At 34.4% G+C, this 11,135-nt stretch overlaps 1 protein-coding gene across 2 annotated transcripts; it reads left to right on the plus strand.

Moving 5' to 3' along the window:
• Positions 1 to 1,371: 1,371 nt before the first annotated feature.
• LOC110023262 (elongation factor 1-alpha) lies at positions 1,372 to 6,343 on the plus strand. 2 transcript variants are annotated; one of them, XM_020722577.1, is made up of 3 exons: positions 1,372 to 1,449; positions 4,617 to 5,097; positions 5,194 to 6,343. In XM_020722577.1, exons 2-3 carry the CDS (start codon positions 4,636 to 4,638, stop codon positions 6,073 to 6,075), a joined length of 1,344 nt encoding a protein of 447 aa, XP_020578236.1. In that variant the 5' UTR covers positions 1,372 to 1,449; positions 4,617 to 4,635; the 3' UTR covers positions 6,076 to 6,343. The 2 variants fall into 2 exon arrangements, with proteins under 2 accessions (XP_020578236.1, XP_020578237.1); XM_020722578.1 differs by having other exon boundaries at positions 1,389 to 1,449; positions 4,621 to 5,097.
• Positions 6,344 to 11,135: the final 4,792 nt, after the last annotated feature.

Here is an 11,135-nt window from a genome sequence, read left to right on the forward strand (position 1 = left end):
ACATTTGTTATAATGTTGCCTCTCAATCTAAATATATAAATAGAGGCTCACATGATCCATCATATATGTGAAATCATTATATTAATAATTTTCTAAAAAAACAAATAAAATAAAAGAAAAATATTGGCCAGTGAATTTCGAGTTGCCAAAGCTAAATTTAGGAAAAAAATTTGCGTACGTCAAGGGGTACGCAGAGATGCGTACATAATAGGGTATACGGGCGTTATATGAGGTTACAAGCGTGTTATAACTTTCTTGTAACTTTCGTGTAACTCAGCTGTAACCCGCGCTTTTATTTTATACATTGAGATTGCAAGGTTACAGCGGGGTTACACGGGATGTTACATGGGAGTTACACGGGATGTTACATGGGAGTTATATTGCACGGGAGTTACACGGGAGGTACAACGGGTTATAACCCTCTTGTAATCCTCGTATAAACCCCGTGTACCCTATTATGTACGAACCTCGTGTACCCTATTATGTACGTATCTCTACGTACCCCTTGATGTACGCAAATTTTTCCCCAAATTTAGACAGTGTTTGGTAGCACAATATTAATAAGTTTTAGCGATGGATTTAGAAACCATCCAAACACCAAAAAATCAAACATTAAATCGAATTTTCATAGGTCCTGTTTTTTTTTTCCTCTTGTTTCGTCTTTTTCCCGACATAATTCTAAATTTATTAAATTTAATTGTGAGACGGATTTATTCCATTGTCGCTAGCAAACTTCGCCGTTGAAGATAAATCTATATTTACCGCATTTGATAAATCCTACTTCAAGTAAAACTTAGTTGCAACTAAATACCGCATTGATTAATAAAATTTTTACAAATAACATATGAGACAGTGGCTCGATAGTTGAGCATGTCCTCCAGCTCCGAAAAGTTCTATACTTGAAGCGTGTCAATTTAAAAATAAAAAGCCTTAACAAAATCTCACCAAATTCAGACGACCAATTATTAGTGACCATGTTGCCTGCCGATGAAGTGTACAAAGATGTGATTGCTGGTAGTTAATCGTCCGAACATGCTTCTAGTTAGCATTCCCGCGGAAAGAAACGTCGCTGCAACTTGAAAAAGTGACCGCAAAACAATGTTCAATACTATATTCCATAATGAGTGGCTGCAGACGCGGGTAGAAAATTGAGTGAACTTTTTGATAATAAAACCCGTGGAGAACTGGAAAACGTTCAAACACGAACCGGAAAAGGACACCTGGCAAAAGCACCTGACCGTAGGGATGGGCATCAACGGTAGTAAATTAACCAACGGAGAGCCATCGGATGAAAGTTGATGTTAGATCGGACGGTAGAGAAGAGTCTCAAAGTTGTTAATACGGCAGCGGATTGCTATTTAAGGAGACCATGAAGAATTGATACCTCGCTCAAATCCCTAATTTTGCTCCGAGCTCTCGTCGGCAGAGCCGCGCCTTCGTCTCCTCTTGGTGAGATTCTCTTAACTTCGTAGATTATTTTTTATCATCAGTGGATTTGAATCAGGAGTTTAGGAAGCGTATTTGATTTTAATCTTTATTTGTTCAATGGAAATCTATTCCTTGCTTGCGATTCTTTGTTATGGAATATTTTGATGCTTTGATTGACAGATCTTCCTATTTTCTTATACTTTGATGCGAATTGAGGATTTATCGCTGTGGCTTATGATGCGGCTTTTGTAAAATTTCGTAAGATATTTGTTTGAAGATTAGTTCGATCTAACTATGAATATGTGGGATATTCTTGTTGGATTTGATGCGTAAACACAAATTTATAATTTCCGTTTCTTTCTTCCACCGATTTGAAAGTTTTGGTTTTTATGGTTTTAACTGTTGCAAAAGTTTTTTTTTTTTTTACTTTTGTTTACATAGCTATTTTCGTTGTTACAGACATAATTCATCAGGAAATTTTGCTTTATAATATTTTGATGCCATCATGGAATTTATTTTCCAATAATAAATAAATAAACAAAAAAAGATTCTATTTTTATTATTCATATAAAAATTTCAGTATACAATACTTGTAGGTTTTGTAAACAAATGACAAAGATTATTGTTTTTTTGGTTGATTGTTTATAATCTAGTTCATAGCATTTTTTTGTGTAGCCTATATTTGAATCAAGTTTCATTAGTTTTAAGTAAATTAGAAGTATCATGTAGCTTGAACCTATCATGTAGAAGAATGGGGATATAGTCGAGGTTAAGGTTTTACATCTATAGTGAGGGTTTTAAAGCTGAAGTGTGCCGCTGGAACCCTATGTGATTAAGGGAATGTTATGGAGTATTAATTTTAAATTCTATTAAAGTATAGTTAGGTCATTATGTTGTATAGCATATGACCTATGCATTTTATAATGTCAATGTAGATATATTATGACATGGACGTGTGATATATCTATTATTTAAATCATAAGACTAAAAATGTGTGTGCGTGTATAATAATTGCACAAATTAAATGAACATAAAGTGTTTACAATATGATAAATAATGTGTTCTACAAAATACATATAAAAATTAAGATTACAAGAGGCGATTTTGAGGATAAAATTATTAGAAAATTTCATTGATCTTTACTTAAAATGAAAATTTGATTTAATAATTCTTATTTTTTTTGTTGGTAATCTTAGAGCACTAGATTTTTTGGTGCTGGTGGAAAGGCCTACTAAACATCGAGCCACCATTTCATGCACATAATTCATTTATCCTATCAATGCTATTTTACTTATTTCACAATATACATGTTCGATTTTTGTGCCCTTCATTTATTTAGTAGTTTTTAATATGTTATATCAACATGTCTCGTTTGTTGGACATATATGAGCACATGCTGAGACATGTTATATCAACATGTCTCAGTCTCAACCCTTCTTCAAAATTAAGGCTACCAACCAGTGAAACATGAACTGGTTGGGATTATGTTTACCTTGGTTGTCAATTATTGAGGCAAACATGAATGAGGCCTAGTTCATTAATATGTCGAACCGTGTTTGTTATATTTATCTCTAAAAATCATTATCAAGTTATAAAGAGCTGACTTTGAGTAATAATCATAGCTGAGTACAGTAGATATGCCAACTTTTTTTTGATAAACTGATTTCATGTAGCAAATCTGCTATTTGTATGCTAGAAAGCATAATAGAATATGAAATATATAATGAGGCCTACCTTATATCTAGTTAAATTTTAAGAAACATCTATGAAATGAATTTTAAGCTTTTATGCATGTGTCAATAGAAGTTATGCAACATATCTATATATTTCCTGACTTGTTGAGCAAACGACCTTTCGAAGTTTGTTCCAATTTTGTTCTTTTACACGATGAACAAGGAGAACATAAAATTGAGCTACTCATGAACATCGAGTTTTTTTTGACACACTAGTTAAAACTGTTATACAAACACTTGTTACTTTTATATTGTTTAATAAGAGCTCAATAGTTGGTCGGCTTTTGATTTCCTTTGTTTAGTTTGAGGTTTCTTTTTTAGTTATTACTATTAGCTAAGAGTGAAATTTGTTATGATAAGCATATGTTTTATAATACCTATGGAGCATTAAATCTATCGGTGCTTTTTACCTTTTGAATAGGTTTAAACCCCAATGCGTGCTAGAAAATTTGTAGCGGTAGATTAACGAGATATTGTCTTAGAGCTGTACGGGAATCCGGCGCACTCAGATAAAATAGAACAATCAATAGAGAAACCAAAAATTTTTGCGTTGAAAACTATATATGGAAATTTGTTATTTGCGTATCAAATCTTATTTGACATTTATCTTTTTGTTATAATTAAGTGGGTTTAATGCCATGCATTGGTGAGATAAGCCTGGTTAGAATTTAACCATTTAAGTATTTGAGGGTCACGTCATGTGTCTACTTATTGTGCCAAGTGTCAGTTAAGCCATTCGCCCAGGTGAAAATTAGCAAGAATTTACTTTTTTCCGGCAGTAAAAAGTTGTCAAAAGGTAGATTTTTGCTTTGACTGAAAAAAAAAAAAGAAATTTGCTTTAGCAAGCTATTTCATCGTAGTTTGAAATTGCTAAGTAAACTACTTTTTCAATTGTTTCTTCTCAATCTGTTTTTTAACTAGGAGAAAACCCAACGGCTTATCTCCATGTTAATTTGTTTTCTTGGGGGTTTTTTTTTGGCAATCTGATTCCCTTGTTTTTACTCAGCAACAATTAGCTTTACCGCTTTCATTGTTTATTTGCATATTTTACATTATGAGGCAAACTCTTTGTTTTTTTATGCTGCCTGTTCAAGCTGGTGATGACTGAATTCGCAACATTCTTTTGTTAAAACGTAGTAGTTAATCATTTCTCTTTAGCAGAATGTTTTGCTACCAAGTACTTTTCCTACTTATGATATTATATTTTTTTGTAATTTTATAAATGTTATTGCAAGTTTGATCTTTTAAAATTTTCTTTTCTTTTCGTGCTTTGATATTTACAATTATGTTGTAAACTTATGATGTTTGGTTTATGTCTCAAAAAGTGGAAGCTTCTATATTTAGGCTTCCTAAATGCCAATTATAGTATACTTTTTCGCCTGCAAGTGGAAATTATATCTTACTGCTCAATATTGATGTCTCTTCTAATTTTATATTTGTCATTCTCCTGCCTAGCTAGTAGTTTTCTCCAGCCATGGGTAAGGAGAAGGTACACATCAACATTGTGGTCATTGGCCATGTCGATTCCGGCAAGTCCACCACCACCGGCCATCTCATTTACAAGCTTGGCGGTATTGACAAGCGTGTGATTGAGAGGTTTGAGAAGGAGGCTGCTGAAATGAACAAGAGGTCATTCAAATATGCTTGGGTTCTAGACAAGCTCAAGGCTGAGCGTGAAAGAGGAATCACCATTGATATCGCTCTCTGGAAATTCGAGACCACCAAGTATTACTGCACTGTTATTGATGCTCCTGGCCATCGCGACTTCATCAAAAACATGATTACTGGAACTTCTCAGGCTGATTGCGCTGTCCTGATCATTGATTCCACCACTGGTGGTTTTGAAGCTGGTATCTCCAAGGATGGCCAGACTCGCGAGCATGCTCTGCTTGCTTTCACTCTTGGGGTGAAGCAGATGATTTGCTGCTGTAACAAGGTAAATCCTTTTTATCACACATAATAATAATGGTCCATGTTGATCGCCGAACAACTTTAGGAAGGTTTCATGTGGGTTTTATTTGATGTCTAACAGATGGATGCCACCACCCCCAAGTACTCGAAGGCTAGGTATGATGAAATCGTCAAGGAAGTCTCCTCCTATCTGAAGAAGGTTGGCTACAACCCTGAGAAGATTCCATTTGTTCCCATCTCTGGGTTTGAGGGTGACAACATGATAGAGAGATCCACAAACCTTGACTGGTACAAGGGTCCAACTCTTCTCGAAGCTCTCGACCTGATCCAAGAGCCCAAGAGGCCAACAGACAAGCCCCTCCGACTCCCCCTTCAGGACGTCTACAAGATCGGTGGTATTGGAACCGTCCCTGTCGGTCGAGTGGAGACTGGCGTTTTGAAGCCTGGCATGGTAGTCACCTTTGGTCCCACCGGTCTCACCACTGAAGTAAAGTCCGTTGAGATGCACCATGAAGCTCTTCAGGAGGCCCTCCCTGGCGACAATGTCGGGTTCAATGTGAAGAATGTCGCAGTAAAAGATCTGAAGAGAGGTTTCGTCGCCTCGAACTCCAAGGATGATCCTGCCAGGGAAGCCGCTAACTTCACTTCCCAGGTCATCATAATGAACCACCCTGGTCAGATTGGCAACGGCTATGCTCCCGTGCTGGACTGCCACACCTCCCACATTGCCGTCAAATTTGCCGAAATCCTGACCAAGATCGACAGGCGGTCTGGCAAGGAGCTCGAGAAGGAGCCCAAGTTCCTGAAGAATGGCGACGCGGGTTTCGTGAAGATGGTTCCCACGAAGCCTATGGTGGTCGAGACCTTCTCCGAGTATCCTCCACTAGGCCGTTTCGCCGTGAGGGACATGAGGCAAACTGTGGCTGTCGGAGTCATCAAGAGCGTGGAGAAGAAGGATCCCAGTGGAGCCAAGGTTACCAAATCTGCTGCCAAGAAGAAATAAAGCTGAAATGAATAACTCCTTAGTCTTGTTTATGTTATAAGGTTGTCTTTGTGTTGGTCTAATCCGGTGCAGCTTTCCAGTATCAGATTCCAGATCCGGTGCTTGATATGCTGTGGCGGTGAGGTTTTGGTGTCTTTTATGCTTTTTGTTTTATGCGACTGTTTAATTTGGTTGAGTTGAGAAGACTGCTTTTTTTTTTAACAGCTCTTTTTTCATCATGTTTCTTGCACTGCTTGTTAAATTTAGATTTATACATTTTTTAGATTCAGACAAAGCATATTGGGTCGATGATATGAATTTATTTTTTTCTTGTGCTAAAGAGCTAATAACTAGTTAAATTTTTAGTAGTCTTATCATTTGCTTCATTGAGTAGATTATAATTCCCACTCTCATTTTGCTTTTGTATGGAGTCAGCGCCTCTAGACAAAATTTTACATCCGGAGTTCGGATGCAATCTTTGCCCGGTATGTTGTTCTTGTGGATCATAGTCATTGTACGAACACGTAACTTGCATTTGGACTCCATACTTAATATTTTTTTTCCTCCTGTGAACCCATGATCAGGACTTAATATTTTTTCCTCTGCTCCCTCCCGGAAACCCTTGATTAGGGTTGATCTCTATCTCATGGTTTGGTATAATCTTTTTAGGGGGTTTTAAATGACCCAAAATTCATTCAAACATTTACACAACTAAAACCTAAATTTTAATATTTATATGTTTAATACTCAAAATTTTAACATCACATTAAGTGTGTGTTTGGGGTAGTTGTAGTTTATTGAATAATCTGCTGATAAGTTGGTTAAAAATAATTTGCTAATAAGTTAGGTGCGGTGGTTATTACAAATTTTTATTTTTTTTTGGAAAAGCCAGACAATTGTAAGGTGTGGTGTGAAAACGTTGTTTTCAGCGTTTTCAAAATGCATAAGCTGTCAAAACATAAGCTGTCAAAACAAGTTTATCCAAACAGGTCAAGTGCGTTTTCAAAACGACATCGCACCAAATAAATTGTCTCAAACGGGCCCTAAAAATATCATAATCATTAATTTTTTTTAAGAGTGCAATATGTTTTTTTATCATGCAAGTTTTAATGTGATTATAACACTAAAATGTTATAAATATAAATATTCAACTTTGAGCATTAGATTTGTAAATACATATGACTTTGTGGTATATGCATAAATCTCCCTTCTGTTCCATTAATTTGTGTCTTATAGAGGAAAAAAATATTTTTTTCAAATGTCCGCACGTCCAGTTAGGCAACCACTGGCTGCATGTTACCCGCCAATGATGTGTATGCTAAAGTGGTTGTCGGTGATTGACTGTCCAGACGTGCGGTGTCCGGACGAAATATTTTATCCTTCCAGGCCCTTATCCATGAATCTATTGGACTTGGTATGACAGTGTGTTGTCATCTAGATTGATTATAGCAATTTTAAGAAAATTTGCCAATGGAATTTGGCATCATTGCAAAGCGACGATGATAAGAAGCTATTTTCTTAAGGAAACATTCTCTTAAAGAGCATCTATTTGCCCTAATTTTCTCATGAAGCGTTGGTTTGTTGATAATTAAAGCTTCACTAATTATTTATGTTTAATTTCAAATTAATTTGAAAATATATCTACTATGCTTTATAGCTGTAAATGTTTTGAATCATAAATAATTTATTTTAATTGAAGAATTTAATTTACTTTTCAAGTTGGTGTCTTATATTTAATTTCAATTTTTAAAAATAATTTAATCTATCTTTATTATTAAATCTAACTTAGATGTTGATGGTGGGCAAAATGGTCATTCTCACAACTGACGTTGTCATTCGTTGCCTTCTATCTTTTATCTAGTTGATGCAACAACTGGAGTCTCTTGTCGCATCAAGTATTCTTCACTTATGATGGCAACTGACGTATAGATTGGAGGTCTACCAAAATCAGGTCCCATATGAAATTGTAAATCAAAGTGGCCACCCTCAGTAGTTCTTTGCTATGAAGCACGAGATATACCATCATATGACATCAAACGTCCTGCATATGGTGAGGGGTCGAGATAAGCATGCTCATACGACACCTCAATGGTGGATCTCCGCATAGTGCCTACAAAAGATCTTCGAGAATTTACAGTTGATATTTTTGAAATGCTAGCTTGTGACCGTCTTGCAATCTCATAAGTTGATCTTCATGGGTTTTGGAATCATGTATGTGTTCCATAGGCTCCAATTGGGAAGCACACTGTATTAGTTGGTCATAAATGCTATACTCAAGATAAATTGAATGATATATGTTGCTAGAGAGTTCTATGTTTTCATCGTAACCTTGTTGAATAGCAATAACATTTTCACCTTGTCCCCTGTAAATATCACAGCCATGTTCTTTAATAATATAAAATAGTCCACATGTATAAGTTACTAATTAAATTTATCAAGATGAGGTATGATAAACAAACATAAATTGAACATAAAATTATTTATGCATCATTAATCTTTCTCTAGGTTAATGCATCATATTTCATAATTGAATTTATAGTTGAATTGAGATGAATTGTACACGTGAAAACTGTCACATTACATATTTTTGAAGATGCCACTTAACATACTTTCAACTAATAAGATGAACACAAGTTGTCCATATGCATGCACTATTAAAAAAAACCTTAGGCAACCACACTATAATACTATCAAGATTTGATGTCCAAATAATATCGTCTGATCTTATGATTATTTAACTTCTCGTACTTTATCCTCATTTCATCTGGATATTATACAAGATATTATTATGGTATTTTAAGTCACCTAATTTGAACTTGTTACTTCACATGGCATTTGCCTGAATCCAAATAGCTTGCCAAATAAATCCCAATGAGTAGAAACATGGAAAGTCGGCCTGCCTATATGCAAATGCTCTCAACACCACGCTTATTGTAGGCGCAAACTTCTTGTTATATTAATGTAGGTAGATTTTGTGAATCTATTTAACTCTCTACACAATTATACTAGCAGTGAGTTGTGCAAATACAGTTAAGTCCTCAAGTAAAGATAAATATTTTAAATGTATATGTGACCTTGATGTATCTAAAAGTTAGAAACAACTTAACATATATAGAATGCATGCATATTCTATAAAATTTTAACCAATATGTGCTCTAAACACGATGTTAGATGCTCGATTGTACGGTCCAAGGCTGATGCACGAGTTTAATTTGAAGTGAATGTTTAAATATTTTACTTTGAAAAGTGTGTGAAATTATTAAAATAATTATTTTATGTTGGTTTCGAGAAGCGTGCGAGTGATTCAAAAGTACAAAATCACTTTGAAGATTTCAAACTTATTTTGAAGTCTAAAATCCAAATTCATAAGTCAACAATCTTTAGCAGGCCGCCTTATCTATAGGGCAGGATTGTAAGTTTCACTCGATCATTCTTATCTTCATCTTGATTATAACTAGAGTCGATAAGACTGAGCCCTTGTTTAGCCAATTCGATATTCCTTTCAATTAGGATTGGAGTTGACTACATTGACAAAGTATTAAATTTGAATTTTATGCAAGCAATAAGGAGTGTTTCATTCATAAGAAATATAAAAAGATTTTATTAAAAGAATTTACCTAAATTTGATATCTTTAATATGACAATAACATGTATTAAAACATAGAATGTGGTAGAGTTGAAAGGGTCTATAATATAATAAATGAATTTAGCGCTTTGAAGTCGATTGTCTCTAAACGTGGCAGAGTCGACAAGATTCAGTTCAAATTAGATGATGATACTGACAAAGTTGAAAATTTTAATCGTAGGGTCTATTTTCAAAAAATAAGTTCCAATAAATATCTAAATAAATTCAACTATCATAATTCAAGAATCAAACTTCTCCAGACAGAGCAAAGGACAAGGTTTAGATTCAATCATATGTTAGTTTCAAACGCGATCCATTACAAGCAAAATGTAAAATTAACATGATTTAATTTTGATAGAAAGTGATAAAATAGTAAAATAAAATTCATAAAAACATAGAAAATACCAAAAAATAAAAATCACTTAAAGTTTAAAAGTAAAATTTACCCACCATTCACATAAGTTTGTCGAGGGTGATAATTTTATGTTTGATCAAAGTTTCCGTAAATTTAGTGTCACATGAAGTATACTGCTACATTTAATCTTAAATCAATACATGCTAGTAAGGACGTAACCTGTGTCCTCTATTCGTATGGCTTGACTAACTCCATAAAAGACCAATTAAGACTTGAGCTCTTTGACCAGATAGTTTGCTGCTAAATGACATAATTAAATTACAATCATGAATCATGTGAGTAACTCATATGTTCCTCAATTGCTTTTCGCTCATTGAGACGTGAATCATATGTTATATTTGATAAGACACAAAATCCTTTCTTAACTATCGTCAACTTAAATTAGTCTCTCTAGACAAGCATTCCCCCAAGTCTATAAGGTTATCTTGAATGAAGCAACCCATGGCTACTCAAAAGGATCATTTGGCTATGTTGAGTTGAGCATCGTATTTGATTAAGTATGCTTAGGTTCACGATAAACCGAGATAACAAAACCATAAGATATTGATCAAACTCATCATCATTTTCACCAATAATATAATTTTAAGCTTGTGGTGATAAATTTCAACAATCTAAAATTTAATCAATTTTCACAAAATAAAACTTTAAATTACTGCACTATATGTTAGTAATCAACGTCTTAACGACAAATCTTAATTGAAAGTGCTCTCGCTTCAGAAATGATAATTAATCATAGGGGCTTTGGCCTACGAAAAACCTTGAACCTGGAATCTTAAAGTCCTGCCATTAGGAGATTAAAATCTTTAAGGAGTATTACAATGTCATCTGCCTTTTCAAGCTTTGACCCAAAACCTCAAGTAAGTTCTATCGAGAGCATTTTCGGAACCCATAACTTGTATGTAAGAAAATGAAGTGTAAGTGTTAGATATGTAAATAAATAAAATTTGAGTGATATAAATAAAAATTAATTTAGAGTTTAGACAAGTTTAATGCCTATTTATGCTAATTTTTTAACATTTTTAAAAAAGCATAATTATTTTT

Source organism: Phalaenopsis equestris, unplaced genomic scaffold (genome assembly GCF_001263595.1).
Source record: "Phalaenopsis equestris unplaced genomic scaffold, ASM126359v1 Scaffold000223, whole genome shotgun sequence".
Classification (NCBI taxonomy): domain Eukaryota; kingdom Viridiplantae; phylum Streptophyta; class Magnoliopsida; order Asparagales; family Orchidaceae; genus Phalaenopsis; species Phalaenopsis equestris.